At 47.2% G+C, this 17727-nt stretch overlaps 1 protein-coding gene across 1 annotated transcript in view; it reads right to left on the bottom strand.

Moving 5' to 3' along the window:
- Nucleotides 1-1110: 1110 nt before the first annotated feature.
- The window catches only part of LOC140458483 (annexin A2-like), a 73060-nt gene continuing 56443 nt past the window's right edge, over nt 1111-17727 (bottom strand). Inside the window, exons 7-13 of the mRNA XM_072553147.1 lie at nt 16624-16703; nt 11745-11804; nt 11217-11310; nt 8059-8154; nt 6149-6204; nt 5933-6052; nt 1111-1666 (exon numbers count right to left, since the gene is read on the bottom strand). Coding sequence (XP_072409248.1) covers nt 1607-1666; nt 5933-6052; nt 6149-6204; nt 8059-8154; nt 11217-11310; nt 11745-11804; nt 16624-16703 — 566 coding nt within the window. The 3' untranslated portion in view covers nt 1111-1606. The remainder of the gene's footprint in view (nt 1667-5932; nt 6053-6148; nt 6205-8058; nt 8155-11216; nt 11311-11744; nt 11805-16623; nt 16704-17727) is intronic.

The following is a 17727-nucleotide window of genomic DNA, read 5'->3' as shown; positions in this document are numbered from 1 at the left end:
CAAACAGGCAGAAAACTGGTCACCAGGATACATGACATCAACTAGCCACAAAAAGACATGACCCACTTTCACTAGTATGCTTACATACGGATAAGGAAATATACCACTTTGACGGGGACAATACATCCATTCTAGGACAAACCAAACAGGGACAAGCACGAGAATTCCTAGAAGCATGGCATTCCAACTAGAACTCTATCAACAAACAAATCAATTTGGACACCATCTACCACCCTCTCAGAAAAAGAACAGGAAATGACATCACCAACACAGGAAATGGCATCATTAACCCAAGGAAACCTAAATTCATAAATAGGAAGCAGGACAGACCACTAGGGCATCACCGAAGGCTCGATGATGATATTACCTCACATGGTGACAAAATGTTGAGAACCTTCCAGCTCAGTGAGCAACCTTACATCCAGAAAAGCTTAAATACACTGACCAATGGATTCAAGAACAGCTTCTTCTCCGGGATTATCAGACTTCTGAAAGGACCTCTCAAATTTTAAATTTAATGGTGACCTTGCTATTTGCGCACCTTCTCCGCAGCATAACATTGTATTCCTCGCTCCGTTCAATTACCATAATGCACTTTGTATGGCATGATCTGCCAGTACTGCACACAAAACAAAACTTTTCACTGTACTTAGGTGCATATAACAAGAATAAATCAAACCAAATCAAAATCAAAGATATCCTTGTATTCACCTACAAAGTGGACCGATCCCTGTCTACAAAAAAACATTCTGCTACACCGTCACCAACTCAGAAGAAATTCTTGCCACATCCTGCCTTCAACCAACCGGACACCAACTTTCTAGAATCTAAGAATATCCCCAAAACGGAAAACTGCATTTCAATGCAGTGACGTCGCATCATAATGAGGATGTTGATGCAAATAGTCCTCTCAACCTGTCTCGCCATTCAGCACCAAGTTGGAAAATGGGTCTCTTTACTCCTCACTGTTCTCCTCATGCAATTCCCCCAACCTCCTCATTGTTTAATGTCTGGGAAGATGCTGTGTAATGCGTCTGATATTCAATAGTTTTATTTCTCTCCTATGCAACGTGCAATAAATTCAAAATATTTGTCATTTCAGAAACTGTGTTACAGTAATAATCCAATTTCTTTATTTTGTATAAAAAGACATTACGGCTTGATAGCAAAATGCATTTCTAGGCTAAGTACTGCGCTACATGCAAGATCTTATGTATGTGCCTGAAAACACTTCATCCTGCAAATCTCCTGTGTTGAGCTATGAGTGAACAAACTGTGCCAGTTTAAACTTTGGATCCTTTTGATCTCAAACCCCAAAACAGCATGCAGTGGTTCTGAGTTGAGATGTAGCTCAAGTTCAAAGCTTTATTTCCAGTTAACAACAGGTAAGATATTTGCAGTTTTTCAAAGATTGACTGATTTAACGGTAGAGAATTTTTCAAGCACAAACTTGTTACAGTTAACTATTGTAATACTTGACTTTTACACAGACAGAGTGAGGAAGGTTAAGTGGTTTAATCCGACAGGGTCCCCTCACAGCTTTATGGAGCAATTCTTTGACTTAAGAGTAGATATGGAATTGGAATTCCTGTCTGAGATGACGCCTCTAATCATCACCTCTGCAGAGAGCCAGTAGGACTCGTTGGTAATCGCCTTTTGTAGAAGCCTAAAACAGAAAGGTATAAGCACAGGTTAGACACAGCTTTGGATGTGGACAAGTATTTCTGAATAGGAAAATATTGCAGAAGCTGGAAATCTGAAATAGAGTCATAGAGTCTTAGAGATGTACAGCACGGAAACAGACCCTTCGGCCCAACCCATCCATACCAACCAAATATCCCAACCCAATCTAGTCCCACCTGCCAACACCCGGCCTATATCCCTCCAAATCCTTCCTATTCATATACCCATCCAAATGTCTCTTCAATGTTGCAATTGTACCAGCCTCCACCACTTCCTCTGGCAGCTTATTCCATACACGTACCACCCTCTGCGTGAAAAAGTTGCCCCTAAGGTCTCTTTTATATCTTTCCCCTCTCACCCTAAACCTATACCCTCTAGTACTCCTCCACCCCAAGAAAAAGATCTGGAAAGCACTTAACAGCTTTACCAGACTCAGTAGGATGTTGAACAACTTTAAACCATAATTCTGGCCCATCTAATTTCTTTGCTTCTTTGAGTATGTTACTTCAGTCAGCAGGTACTGTCGGTCTTTTGTTTCACTCCCTGTGCTGTCACCCTTGCCCCTGGAAGAACAATCCTTTTGTCATTCAATCTCTCCTGTCTTAATGCAGATGTTCATTTTCACAGAACCCCTACTGTGTTGAAGTTAGTCGCTCAGCCCATTGAGTCCATACCATCTCTCCAAAGAGTATCCCATTCAGAACACTCCCCCACCCCACCCCACCCCACCCCACCCCACCCCCCCCAATACCTTATCACCTTGCATTTCTCATGGCTAACCCACCTGACCTGCACATCCTTGGAGTGTGGGAGGCAACCAGAGCACCCGGAGGAAACTCACGCAGACACGGGGAGAATGTGCAAACTCCACACAGTCACCTGAGGCTGGAATCGAACCTGCGTCCCTAGTGCTGTGAGGCTGCTGTGCTAACCACTGAGCCACCTTTTGCCCTGTCTCACCCATTCCTTGTTTGGAACCAATTGTAGTGGCACGGTGGCTCAGTGGTTAGCACTGCTGCCTCACAGCACCAACGATCTGGCTTCGATTCCAGCCTTGAGCGACTGTCTGTGTGGAATTTGCACATTCTCCCCGTGTCTATATGGGTTTCCTCCGGGTGCTCCGATTTCCTCCCACAATCCAAAGATGTGCAGGTTAGGTGAATTGGCCATGCTAAATAGCCTATAGTGTTCAGGGATGTGTAGTTTAGGGGCATTAGTCAGGGGTAAATGTAGAGTAATGTGGAATGGGTTTGGGTAGGTTACTCTTCAGAGGGTTGGTGTGGATGTATTGGGCCGAAGGGCCTGTTTCCACACCATAGAGATTCTATCCTATTAATCCCTAGCTTTTCCCTATTCTGATAAAAGGTAGTACACCTGAATCATGAACTCTATTTCTGTCTCCACTGAAGCTGCCAGACCTGATGAATATTTCCAACAATTTTGTCCAAACTTTCAAATTTACTGCTCACAAGGAATTGCTGTCAGACCTGCTGAGTTTCTCCAGCAATTTCTGCTTTTGCTCTGGACCTCCAGCATCTGCGGTTGTTTCGTGACTTGTTGGTGATGCCCTCACTGTCTTTGCCAAAGAACCACTGCTTTGTCTGGTTAGGATCAGTGAGGATTATATTCACATGAGTCCAGAAGAGTAAGGGGTTGGTTTCTTGGAAACGTATGGAATTCTAACAGGACTCAACAGGGTCAACACTGGAAGGGTGGCTCCAGGGGCTAGGGAGTCCAGAATCAGGGGGTCACAGTCTCAGGATATGGGTCGGGCCATTGAGGAGTGAGATGAGGAGAAATGTCTTCGTCCAGAGGGTGGGTGTGCCTCTGGAATTCTCTGCCACAGAAAGCAATTGAGACCAAAATGTTTTCAAGGAGTTGGATATAAGTCCCAGGGCTGAAAGGGCATGGGGGAAAGCAGGAGTTGGTTAAAACAAAAGAACTGCGAATGCTGAAAGATCTGTAAGAGAAAGAGAAACTGCTGGAGAAACTCAGCAGGTCTGGCAGTGTCTGTGGAGAGGGAAAAAAAAACTTGAGTTAGCGTTTCGAGTCCTGGACTTTCTTGAGAACTGAGTTGGATGGTCAGCTATGATCATACTGATGGGCCGAATCACCTATTCCCTGCTCCTATTTTTGATGTGTCTATGTTCAGAGAGAGGTTCATTCGTGTAACTGGTAAAACCCGTGACATTGTCCCACTGTCCGTGTATTTAGTTGAGTGGTTAGATACGCATGTTCACATGCCCTTTAGTACGAACATCCTGACCTGCAACTTCCCTGCTTTTTGAAAGACTTGTCAAAAATAACAATAATCTTAAATCGAGGAGAACTATCTTTCAAAAATAACTTGCTGTTCAATATCACCATTGCGTGGGGGTTATTAAAACTGAATTCATGAAAAATATGGAAACTTCCTGGAAATCCTGAGAACAGTACAGACAAAACGGCCTCCTGTTTGCAATTCCATGATGTGCAATGATCCACTGAAGACACTGCCTTTTATCTGCACAGCTGGCAAGGCAGTGATTCATAACAGATAACACACCGTCCAGTATGGGCTACGAGAAAGTGAGGACTGCAGATGCTGGAGATCAGAGTAGAGAGAGAGAGGGGCTGGAAAAGCGCAGCAGGTCAGGAAGCATCCGAGGAGCAGGCAAATCGACGTTTCGGGCAAAAGCCCTTCATCAGGAACTGAAACGTCAACTCTCCTGCTCCTCAGAAGCTGCCTGACCTGCTGTGTTTTTCCAGCGCCACACTCTCAACTCTGTCCAGTTTGGGAACCAGCCTTCAGTATAGATATTCCTCCTCCCCAGAGATGGAACACTGCCCAGTTATCAGATGAGTAACCTTCTGTGACGAGGATAGATTGAAGACTGTTCTCCTTGGAGAGGCGATCTAATAGAGGTTTTCAAAATCACCGATAGAGCTGATAGGGAGAAGCTACTCCTGGTCATAAAAGAGAGAACGAGAGGGCTTGGATTTAAAGTGAATGAAGCAAGGGCTGTTAGAGAGAAAAAAAACATTTCTCACACAGCGAGTGGTTTGGATACAGAACGCACTACCTGGGATTGTGGAGGGGACAGGCTCAACTGAGGCATTCAGTGGATGATAATCATTTGTACAGCCATGCAAACTGCATGCCTTCCTTCTTCACCCTAACAATTCTGAAACTCCCAACACCAACACTGTCAGATCTTTCACTGAAAGTGTCATGAGATTTTCCACCTTCAGTGTTTCAGGATGCAGCAAGATCCCCAGTAATCACAGAATCCCGACAGTGTGGAAATCGGCCATTCGGCCCAACAAGTCCACACCGACCCTCTGAAGAGTATCCCACCCTGACCCATTCCCCTACTCTATTCCTCTGACTAATGCTCCTAACCTACACGTCCCTGAACACCACGGGCAATTTAGCACGGCCATGTTGGAGAAAAATGTCAGAAGTCACATGGCACCAGGGTATAGTCCAACAGGTTTGTTTGAAATCACAAGCTTTCGGAGCCCTCTCATCAGCTCCTTGGCCTCACTGTACTTGACCAAGGAGCAGAGCTCCGAAAACTTGTGATTTCAAATATAGCTGTTGGACTATAACCTGGTGTCATGTGACGGGGAATGGAGAGGGTAAATAGACAAGGTCTTTTCCTTGGGGTGGGGGAGTCCAGAAAAGATTTACAAGGATGTTGCCAGGGTTGGAGGATTTGAGCTACAGGGAGACGCTGAATAGGCTGGGGCTGTTTTCCCTGGAGCGTTGGAGGCTGAGGGATGACCTTACAGAGGTTTACAAAATCATGAGGGGCATGAATAGGATAAATAGACAAAGTCTTTTCCCTGGGGTCAGGGAGTCCAGAACTACAGGGCATAGTTTTAGGGTGAGAAGGGAAAGATATGAAAGAGATCCTAAGGGGCAACTTTTTCACGCAGAGAGTGGTACGTGTGTGGAATGAGCTGCCAGAGGAAGTGGTGGAGGCTGGTACAATTACAGCATTTAAAAGGCATCTGGATGGGTAAGTGAATAGGAAGGGTTAGAGGGATATGGGCCGGGTGCTGGCAGGTGGGACTGGATTGGGTTGGGATATCTGGTCGGCATGGACGGGTTAGACCGAAGGGTCTGTTTCTGTGATGTATGTCACTATGACTCCTGACCTCGCCCATGTCAGTCCAACACTGGCACCTTATAGAAAAGCAGTATAACTGGATAGCTATTTGGCTGGGTAGTAGGCAGTAGGTTGATGGACCGATTGGCACTTACGGTTATAAATTGGTGCAGGGATTTTCCAGTTTTCTTCTTAAACTCCTTCTTGATAAAGACCAGGTCAATTTCCGAACGAGACACCATGATCCTTGTTAAAATATCCTTCTTCAAATTTCCCTGCACAGGACACACATGTCATGTTAGCTTCCTCACCAGCCGTGGGTACCCAGTGCTGACATCAACACAGAAGTTTCAGATGTTGACATATTTTACCTGTAAGTTGGATAACTTTTCAGCAAAAAACGCTGGAGTGTTCAGGATGCACTGCACTGCAGGGAGACATAGAAAGGAAGCCATGATCGATTCAGTCCGAGAGAGATACATTGAGCTGAAGAATGAGCTGTGCGTCAAGATGAGCTTACTTCTACCTCAGGACCTGGGCATGAATCCACGCTCTGATTCTACGGGGGCCTCAGGGCTGTGCTGCTCAATGGAACAATGAAACAACCACCCCGACATCAGATCCACCTATTTGTCAGCCCCCGCTCTGAGGAGACAGGCTGGTGTAATGTAGATGAATTGCCCTTGTGGTTCCCGGGCCCTGAGGGAGAACTGCAGGAAGCAGTGAGCTCCACACCAGCACCTGGACGGTCAACATGCAGGAGGTCAGCAAAGCCCAAGTCCAGACTGGTCTCCCACCCGCATTGCCATGCCGTTATCCAGGAGCAGGAGGCCGTTCAGCCCCAACACCATCCTATTGTACAAGACCAGGAGGCCATTCAGCCTCTCACACTCCTGTTATACAGGGCCACCATGCCATTCAACCCCTCACGATCCTATTAAACAGGACCAGGAAGCCATTCAGCCCCCTTACCGTCCTGTTATACAGGATCAGGAGCAGGCTTCATGCTGCTCCCCTCGCTCCCCAATGTCTTGATTCCCTCTCCCTTCTCCCCTCACTCTCCATCATTCCCCCCTCCCCTCACCCCCCATCATTCCCCTCTCCCCTCACTCCCCATCATTCCCCCTCCCCTCACTCCCCATCATTCCCCCTCCCCTCACCCCCCATCATTCCCCTCTCCCCTCACCCCCCATCATTCCCCTCTCCCCTCACTCCCCATCATTCCCCCTCCCCTCACTCCCCATCATTTCCCTCTCCCCTCACCCCTCACTCCCCTCACCCCTCAACCCCCATCATTCCCCCTCCCCTCACTCTCCATCATTCCCCCTCCCCTCACTCCCCATCATTCCCCCTCCCCTCACTCTCCATCATTCCCCCTCCCCTCACTCCCCATCATTCCCCCTCCCCTCACTCCCCATCATTCCCCTCTCCCCTCACTCCCCATCATTCCCCCCTCCCCTCACTCCCCATCATTCCCCCCTCCCCTCACTCCCCATCATTCCCCTCACCCCTCACTTCCCATCATTCCCCTGTACCCTCGCTCCCCATTATTCCCCTCTCCCCTCTCCCCTCACCCCTCACTCCCCTCACCCCTCACCCCCCATCATTCCCCCTCCCCTCACTCTCCATCATTCCCCCTCCCCTCACTCCCCATCATTCCCCTCTCCCCTCACCCCCCATCATTCCCCCCTCCCCTCACTCCCCATTATTCCCCTCTCCCCTCACCCCTCACTTCCCATCATTCCCCTGTACCATCGCTCCCCACTGCTCCCTCTCTCATCCACTCAACCCTCTGCCCTCCTGACTCTCATCATTCACTCTCTCAGCAATGTGACCAATCGTTTCCCCTCTCCTGCTGAACCACTGAGCTAATGATTGTATTGCCTGTCTCTGGACACACTGTTGAAATCATCTCATATGACAGTTTTACAATCCAAGTCCCATCCACTCCAGAGATGGGCAATGTCATGTTTGAGAGGTTGATTTGAAAATATCTAGAATGGTTGGATGTTGGGGCTCTTCAGGTGCAGTGGCACTACCTGTGGGCCATGGGTTAAAGTCCCATCTACTCCAGAGGTATCTCTGGACAGGTTGATTAAAAATATCTATAATGGCAGGACCTGTAGGTGCAGTGAGTGTTTCTACAGCAAACACAAGCCCGTTCAAAATAAGGACAGGCCCAGTCTGTCAGTAATTCCTCATCGTGACCTGGAACTGAATGTGTGTCTTGCAGGAAGAGAAAACTCACAGCAATTGTGCAAAAAGATGAAGGCATACTTACCCAGGCCTAAAAAGTTATTTTTCAGATCTTTCTTGACCTCACGCTCAACACTTTCCAACATATCGTAGCAGCTGTAGCATTTATATCTTCCAAAAACTAAACAGAGGAACAATCAATTCAGTACGTGGAAAATTGCCGTTCTCCAGGAGACCCTAATGTCACTGTGCGAATCACTGAGAGTGACAGCTCTGATAAATACATGACACTGTCAATAATTTCTACTGATATTCTCAGAACAAAGAACAAAGAAAATTTACAGCCCAGGAACTGGCCCTTCGGCCCTCCACAAGCCTGACCTGATCCAAATCTACTGTCTAAACCTGTCGCCCAAGTCCTAAGCATCTGTATCCCTCTGCTCCCCACTTACTCATGCATCTGTCCAGATGTATCTTAAAATAATCTACCACGCCTGCCTCTACCACCTCTGCTGGCAACGGGTTCCAGACACCTACTACCCTCTGTGTAAAGTACTTGCCGCGTATATCCCCCTTAAACCTTCCACCCCTCACCTTGAAAGCATGACCTCTCGTTATTGAATCCTTCACCCTGGGAAAAAGCTTGTCTCTATCCACCCTGTCTATACCCTTCATGATTTTGTAAACCTCAATCAGGTTCCCCCCCCTCAATCTCCTTTTTTCTAATGAAAACAAACCTAACCTACTCAACCTCTCTTCATAGCTAGTACCTTCCATACCAGGCTACATCCTCATAAACCCTTCTCTGCACTCTCCCCAAAGCGTCCACATCGTTTTGGTCATGTGGCAACCAGAACTGTACACAGTTCTATTGAGGCACACGGGCAGACTGAAACCAAATACAGCCACGATGAACCAAAATATTCATGATAAAAAAGTGTGTTTGTTGGCTTCCTCTTTCCTGTAATTGTGAGTAAGCGAGTGTGAAGGTGCGATGGTGTGTGTGTGTGTGTGTGTGTGTGTGTGTGTGTGTGTGTGTGTGTGTGTGTGTGTGTGTGTGTGTGTGTTTGTGTGTGTATACTACTTCCTGTACAGAGAGTGTGAGTTGGCTCACTGATTCCCAGATTGTGTGACCGTGAGTGGGTATGAGTGGCCGGTGGTTCACTATTTCCTGTATTTTCTGGGTAAGAAATGGTGACAGGGCACAAGTGTGCAATGGTTCACTGTTTCCTGTGACAGTGTCAGTGTGAGTGAATGACAATCTGCACTGTTTCAATAAATCCTATACTGTGTGATTGTGAGTGAGGGTGTGACTAAGTGTGAATTTGACAGAAGGAGTGGCATGCTAACAAGGGAGGTAAACATTATGGAGGGTAGATGGGAACATGGAGCTGGCAACAAACCCATACTGAATGGTGAAGATAATTCGAAGATTAAACATCCTATTATTATGAGTCGAAGAGTGTGGGGATGGAAAAGAATGGCAGGTCAGGCAGCATCTGAGGAGCAGGAGAGTCAACGATTCGGGCATAAGGCCTTTATCAGGAACGATGCTTGTGGGCCGGGGGGGGGGGGGGGGCTGAGAGATAAATGGGAGTGGGGTGGGGGGGGTTGGGGCTGTGGGGAGGGGGGGAGGTAACAGGGGAGGCGATAGGTAGATGAAGGTGGAGGTCAGAAAGGAGGGTGGAGCGGATATGGGAAGGAAGATGGACAGATGGGAGAGTTCAAGAGGGCAGTGCCAAATTGGAAGGTTGGATCTGGGATAAGGGGTGGGGGGGGGAGATGAGGAAACTGGTGAAATCCACATTAACCCCATGTGGTTGGAGGGTCCCAATGCAAAAGACGAGGCGTAGGTGGTGGAATGGTGGAGGACGATGCTATGTATATGGAGGTTGGTGGGGTGGAGGGTGAGGACAAAGGGGGGTTTTGTCCTTGTTGTGTTGGGAGGGGTAGGGTTTGAGGTCGGAGGTACGGGAAGTGGAGGAGATGTGCTGGAGGGCAACATCTAAATGTGGGAGTGGAAATTGCGGTGTTTAAAGAAGGAGGCCATCTGTTGTGTTCTGTGGTGGAATTGGTTCTCCTGGGAGCAGATGCAGAGGAGGAGTTGGGAATAAGGGATAGCTTTTTCACAGGAGGTAGGGTGGGAGGAGGTGCATCCAGGTCGCTGTGGGAGTCAGTGGGTTTGTTGTAGATGCCCGTGTGGAGTCGGTCACCATTAATGGAGATGGAGAGATCCGGGAAGGGGAGAGAGGTTCTGAGATGGTCCAGGTGAATTTAAGATCGAGGTGGAATGTGTTAATGAAGTTGAGGAACTGTTCAACCTCCTTGTGGTTATGACCAGACCAAACCTCCTCAGACTATTCAGAAGATTCTGGCGACCTTAATTTTTTCTTAGTTTAAAGATACCTGTAAGGTGTTGTGTTCTGGATGCAATTTGATTGGTCAAACCACCAGATTTGAATCAAAACACTTTATCATCCACTGCAGTTAAAATACAACAAAAGAAAGAAGGTATTGGAATAACTTAACTATATTTGAACCCGGAACAGAATAATAGACTATTTAACTACTAACCAGTAACGTTCCAATACAGACCCATATATATTCCTCGCTAAGGCAAAATGGGTTGTCTCTCAGGCTATTCTCCAGTCCATGAGGAGAAAGATCAAGAGAAAACACCAAGAGACAGATTAGCAGGGAGAGATGTATTGCAGACCCCAAACACAGCTTACACCACAGTGGCTCAGTGGTTAGCACCGCTGCCTCACAGCACCAGGGTCCCAGGTTCAATTCCGGCCTCAGGTGACCGTCTGTGTGGAGTTTGCACATTCTCCTGGTGTCTGAATGGGTTTCCTCCCACAGTCCAAAGATGCGCAGGCCAGGTGAATTGGCTGTGCTAACTTGCCCATATTATTAGGTGCATTAATTGGGGGGGGGGTGGGTTACTTTTTGGAGGGTTAGTGTGGACATGTTAGGCCAAAGGGCCTGTTTCCACACTGTAGGTAATCTAATCTGCTACTGACAAACTGAAAAGAAAAATCCTGGTTCCTTGGGAGCTTGTTCCGCCCATTCAGGCTGCGTCTATTGTTCCAACTTTTTTAAAAAAGCCCCCAAGGCCTCACAATCTGTTTACTTTATGGGCTTTCCATAGACAGCTCACTGCCTCTCTGAGAAAACAGAACAAAATCCACCTCTTAAAGCCATCCTACCATCACTGCTGCTCCTAATTGCTGTGTTTCATACCTTTCCTCAGGTGAGGAATACTCCTCTCAGTCATTATAGTGATCCATTTGTCCATGTCATGAACACAGTTCTTTGCTGTAGCTTCATACAGGGCCTGAGGAGAAACAATTCAACAATGAGCCACCTCCAAAATGGATGCAGTGCCCCACCCTCCCCGACTTTGCAACTTCCTCCTAGGCCTGTGGTCTGTAACCCAGTCCCAGGCTTGTGCATTCAGGATGGGGAGAGTCTGGCACAACATCCAAGGGGGAACCAACGTGTCTGAAGCAACTGAAGCTACTGCAGGTCACCGAGCAAGAACGCAGTCAAATCAGTGGTTGCCACCATCTCCCACCACCCCAAGGTTGGGTTGGGGTGGGGAGGGGCGAAACGGGTTGGCTGGCAATGCTGGCTGCATCACTTCAAGTCTCACCAAACCCCCAGGCTGAGGTACCCCAAAGCCAGCCAATCTGATGTCAAATCCATCGCTGGTTAGAGAGGGTGAGCAAGGGGTGGAGTTAACTGGCACGTTATCGAGGATTAACCTACCCGTGCATCCATATCGATCAGCTCATTATCGACCACATTGGAGGGATCTGGACGATTTCCCTGTGCACAGAAAGACCACGTAAAATTCACACAATCAAATTTAAATCCATGTCACATTTTGTTTATATAATTCTGGTCAAGCCATGCTCTGTGCTGCAGCCCGATTGATGTCCACAGTTGGACCACCTTCACCTCTAGATCCACTCTGTTTCCCTTTGTATTCTTTGACTATTCATGTTTCTTTCATAGAATCATACAATTCCTACAGTGTGGAAACAGGCCCTTCGGCCCAACAGATCCACACCAACCCTCCGAAGGATAACCCACCCAAACTCATTCCCCATTACTCTACATTTACTAATCCCTGAACACTATGGGCAATTTAGCTAATCTACACATTCCCAAACACTATGGGCAATTTAGCATGGCCAATTCACCTGACCTGCACACCTTTGGACTGTGGGAGGAAACCGGAGCACCCGGAGGAAACCCACGCAGACACGGGGAGAATGTGCAAACTCCACACAGAGAGTCTCCAAGGCTGGAATCGAACTCGGGTCTCTGGCACTGTAAGGCAGCAGAGCTAATCACTGAGCCACCGTGCCATCCCAATCTCACTGCACTTTGGCTATGGATCCTTGTCTGATCTTCAGCCATTCCCAGTGATGTGTTCTCCACCCACTTCCTCTCCGAGGGATACTGTTGTCGGCAGAAGGGAGACTGGGAGGCAATGCAGGATCCGGTCAGTGGATGTACTTCGCGTTGGACCACAGAGCAAGCCTGACCCTGACTGAACCAGCCTTCAAATGATCACAGTGATCTCTACAAGGAACCTCATTCACATTTGAATCCCCAAATCAACACCCATAGGATCTATAGAACCCCTTCGGCACAACAAGTCCACACCGACCTTCTGAAGAGTAACCCGTCCAGACCCAGTCCTCTACTCTATTATCCAATATTCAGCTAACCTACACATCCCTGAGCACTATGGGCAATTTAGCATGGCCAATTCAGCTAACCTACACATCCCTGAACACTATGGGTAATTTAGCATGGCCAATTCAGCTAACCTACACATCCCCAATCACTATGGGCAATTTAGCATGGCCAATTCAGTTAACCTACACATCCCCAATCACTATGGGCAATTTAGCATGGCCAATTTAGTTAACCTATACATCCCCAGTTACTATGGGCAATTTAGCATGGTCAATTCAGTTAACTTACACACCCCCAATCACTATGGGCAATTTAGCATGGTCAATTCAGTTAACCTATACATCCCCGGTTACTATGGGCAATTTAGCATGGTCAATTCAGCTAACCTACACACCCCCAATCACTATGGGTAATTTAGCATGGTCAATTCAGCTAACCCATACACCCCCAATCACTATGGGCAATTTAGCATGGCCAATTCAGTTAACCTACACATCCCCAGTCACTACGGGGGGGCGGGGAGCGTGGCCAAGCATATTCTTCGTTAGAAGTCTGCTTCTCCGGTCAGATTTTTAAAAAAATTCACCATTAAACTATCATTATTCTGAAAACCGAAAAATTCCAAATTCCGAAAAACAGCTGGTCCTGTGCATTTTGGATAAAGGATCTTCTACCTGTACTGACACTCAGGTAGCTGACTCTGAATGGGGCTGTGCTAAAGGCAAGGACCATTCACATATAAATAAGGGTCAACTTGGTGACAGGATACCAGCCTCTCTCGAGTTATTTCACAAAATATCTTTGGTAATCAAACCATTACCATCCCGGCAATACTCAGAGGCTCCATGGTCTCAATTTAATCATGTGCTTGATGAAAGATTTGAATTAGTCCTAAGCTATTCAACAGCACTTTCCAAATCTGCAAACTGCCTTTGGGAAGAACAAGGCCAGCAAGTACACAACCGCTTGCAGGTTCCCTCCAAATCACTCATCACCCTGACCCGGGGCAATAATGCAGCATCTCCACCTGGAGATCCCCCCTTAAGGAAGTTGTCGATGTCTGTAACAGTACCTGGACTGCAGCAGTTCAAGAAGGCAGCTCATCACGACCAACCCCCATCACTGCTAACACGGAGCTGTTTTGTTGTAGTTTACTCTGTACTCACTCATTCTCCCACACGGAGAGCTGTTGACATGGATATGGTGTTTTCAGGACATGGGGCACCTCAGAGGACGCACTGTCATATTTTTCCCTCACAGACTCAACTCAAAAATACAGTTGGCATCCAAATGGAGTTGACAGAAAGAAAGTTGACAGGGAGTCCGTGTGTAAATGCAGTTCTTTCTTCAATAATAAAGGAAAACTGTCATTGTATAGGTAAGGATTGGAGGGATATGGGCCAGGAGCAGGTAGGACAAGCTGATTATGTTCTCAATGGACTGAAAGATACTTCCATGCTCTATGACCCTATGAACATGAGGAATCATGGGTAGTGTTCAAAAGAAATACGAGATGTACAGAAGGATATGGATAGCTTGGGTAACTGGGCCAACATTTGGCAGATGAATTTAACACGGATAAGTATGAGGTTGGCTAGAGGAATGGAAAGGAAACCTACCAGTGAGGTGGAGAGAAGAGTGATTAGGAAGACAAATGCTGACCCAGCCAGCAACTCCGAAGAAAGCCATCAGTGTGAGGTACATGTAAGTTATTGATGCTGAAAGAAGGAAGTGGACAGTTTTAAAGATTGACTTATTTTAATTTGGTCAGCTGCATCATTGGATGATTGGGTTTAATTTCTGTCCTGACCGGGCAGAGAGAGTTCGGGGTGGTGGCAAACTGCTGAACTTTAATCCAGAAGCCGGCAGCATTCTTTTTTTTAGATTACATACAGTGAGGAAACAGGCCCTTCGGCCCAACAAGTCCACACCGACCCTCCGAAGAGCAACCCACCCAGACCCATTCCCCTACATTTACCCCTTCACCTAACTCTACGGGCAATTTAGCATGGCCAATTCACCTAACCTGCACATCTTTGGACTGTGGGAGGAAACCAGAGCACCTGGAGGAAACCCACGCAGACACGGGGAGAATGTGCAAACTCCACACAGACAGTTGCCTGAGGCAGGAATTGAACCCGGGTCTCTGGCACTGTGAGGCAACAATGCTAAACTTCTTTGGGATAGTATTTCCATAGAGAGTTCCCTGCCTCTCGTCCTGTCTTTGAGAGATTGGGGGAGGTCGAAAAGGATGGTGCTGGAAAAGCACAGCAGGTCAGGCAGCATCTGAGGAGCAGGAGAGTCAACGTTTCGGGTATAAGCTCTTCATCCTGATGGAGGGCTTATTCCCAAAATATTGACTCTCCTGCTCCTCAGATGCTGCCTGACCTGCTGTGCTTTTCCAGCACCACCCTTTTCGACTCTGACTCTCCAGCATCGGCAGTCCACACTTTCTCCTTTGAGAGATCAGGCAAATGCCACAGGATCCTTTGCAGAAGCAGCACTCAGTGATACTGGGACACCTCCTCGCGACTGGAGTCTGGAACAGCTGCTTGAGAAAGTGACCCCCACGACTGGGAAAGTTGTTGGATAAATGCAATGGCAAAGCTGGTAGGTATAGGGAATGTCAGATGACTGGAGAAATTGAGGCTTTTGTCAAGAAAAAGAAGGAAACATGTCAGGTTTGGACAGCAGGAATCGAGTGAATCTCAAGCAGATTATAAAGGCAGTAGGAGTATACTGAAGAGGGAAATCTGCTGGGCAAAAAGGAGACACGAGATGGCTTTGACAAATAGGGTTAAAGAGAACCCAAAGGGATTTTACAAATATATTAAGGGCAAAACAGTAACTAGGGACGGAAGAGGGACCCTTAAAGATCAGCAAAGCCATCTATGTCTGGGTCCGCAGGAGAAGGGGGAGATACTAAACAAGTATTTTGCATCAGTGTTTACTGTGGAAAGGGACATGGAAGATAAAGAATGTGGGGAAATAAATAGTGACATCTTGAAAAATCCATATCACAGAGGAGGTGATGCTGGACATCTTAAAATACATAAGAGTGGTCAAATGGACTGAGGAGTGGCAGATGGTGTTTAATTTAGATAAATGTGAGGTGCTGCACTCTGGAAAGGCAAATCAGAGCAGAACTTGTACACCTAACGGTAAGGTGCTGGGGGTGTGTTTCAGAACAGAGAGACCTTGGAGTGCAGGTTCATAGCTCCTTGAAAGTGGAGTCGCAGGTAGATAGGATAGTGAAGAAGGCGTTTGGTATGCTTTCCTTTATTGGTCAGAGTATTGAGTACAGGAGTTGCAAGGTCATGTTGCGGCTGTACAGGTCATTGGTTAGGCCACTTTTGGAATACTACGTTCAATTCTGATTTCCCCACTATAGGAATGATTTTGTGGAACTTGACAGATTTCAGAAAAAGACTGACAAGGATGTTGCCAGGGTTGGAGGGTTTGAGCTGTAGGAAAAGACACTCCAGGGGCGGTTTTCCTTAGAGTGTCAGAGGCTGAGGGGTGACCTTACAGAGACTTATCAAATCATGAGGGCCATGGAGAGTGTGAATAGACAAAGTCTTTTCCCCAGAGTGGGGGAGTCCAGGACTGGAGGCCATAGGTTTAGGGTGAGAGGGGAAAGATATAAAAAGGACGTAAGGGTCAATTTTTTCCTGCAGAGAGTGGTGCGTGTATGGAATGAGCTGCCAGAGGAAGTGGTGGAGGCTGGCACAATTGCAACATTTAAAAGGCATCTAGGTGGGTATATGAATAGGAAGGGTTTGGAGGGATATGGGCTGGGTGCTGGCAAATGGGACTAGATTAGCTTATGATGTCTGGTCAGCATGGATGAGTTGGACTGAAGAGCCTATTTCCGTGCTGTGTATCTCTATGACTCTGTGACTCTAAGTCAAATAACGTAACATTATTCGGGAGATACCTTTGCTAGGATACAAAGAAGCTTGGCAAAATGTCCAGAAGTATCTTCCTTGACGTCCTTAATCATATCTTTCTTGTAAACTGCAAACAGAAACATTTTACAGTCATTAATAAGAAGGATTTCCACTGGAGAATGTTAAGATACTGTGTGAATATTTATCCCATCATTATCACTCTGACATCCGGGAGAGAAAAGGTTGATGAGTACTGAATTCGATTAATAAATATGGGAATATGCGTCCAATCTCAGTCAAAGGTATCATAAGAACTATTAGCAACTGTTGTAAAAGCTGGTTCACTGATGTCATTTAGGGAAGGGAATCTGCCATCTTGACCTGCTCTGGCCTACATGTGACTCCAGACCCACAGCAATGCTATTGACTCTTAACTGCCCCCTGGGTAATTAGGGATGGGCAATAAACGCTGCCTAGCCAGTGACACACAAATCCAACGGAACTGAATGAAAATGTTGGATCATCATAAACTTGTTTCTCTAATATTCCTAGGTTAGATCTAAAAGCAAACAACACCAGATGGACACGTTAACTCCCCCTCCCATTCCACCAAGGACATGCAAGTCCTTGGTCTTCTCCATCGCCAGACCCTGGCCACACGACGCCTGGAGGAAGAGCGCCTCATCTTCCGCCTTGAAACCCTCCAACCACAAGGGATGAATGCAGATTTCTCCAGCTTCCTCATTTCCCCTCCCCCCACCTTATCTCAGTCCCAACCCTTGGACTCAACACCACCTTCTTGACCTGCAATCTTCTTCCCGACCTCTCCACCCCCACCCCCTCTCTGGCCTATCACCCTCACCCTCACCTCCTTCCAACTATCGTATTCCCAGCGCTCCTCCCCTAAATTCCACCCCCCCCCCCCCAACCTTTTATCTCAGCCCACTTGGCACACCTTCCTCATTCCTGAAGAAGGGCTTAAGCCCGAAAAGTCGATTCTCCTGCTCCTCGGATGCTGCCTGGCCTGCTGCGTTTTTCCAGCACCACACTTTTCAACTCTGGTCTTCAGCATCTGCAGTCCTCACTTTCTCCCAACACTAGGTTATAGTCCAACAGGTTTATTATACTAAATACTGGGGCACGGTGGCTCA

The sequence above is a fragment of the Chiloscyllium punctatum genome, chromosome 33, assembly GCF_047496795.1.
Source record: "Chiloscyllium punctatum isolate Juve2018m chromosome 33, sChiPun1.3, whole genome shotgun sequence".
In the NCBI taxonomy this organism is placed as follows: domain Eukaryota; kingdom Metazoa; phylum Chordata; class Chondrichthyes; order Orectolobiformes; family Hemiscylliidae; genus Chiloscyllium; species Chiloscyllium punctatum.
This window is presented reverse-complemented; position numbering and strand designations above follow the sequence as displayed.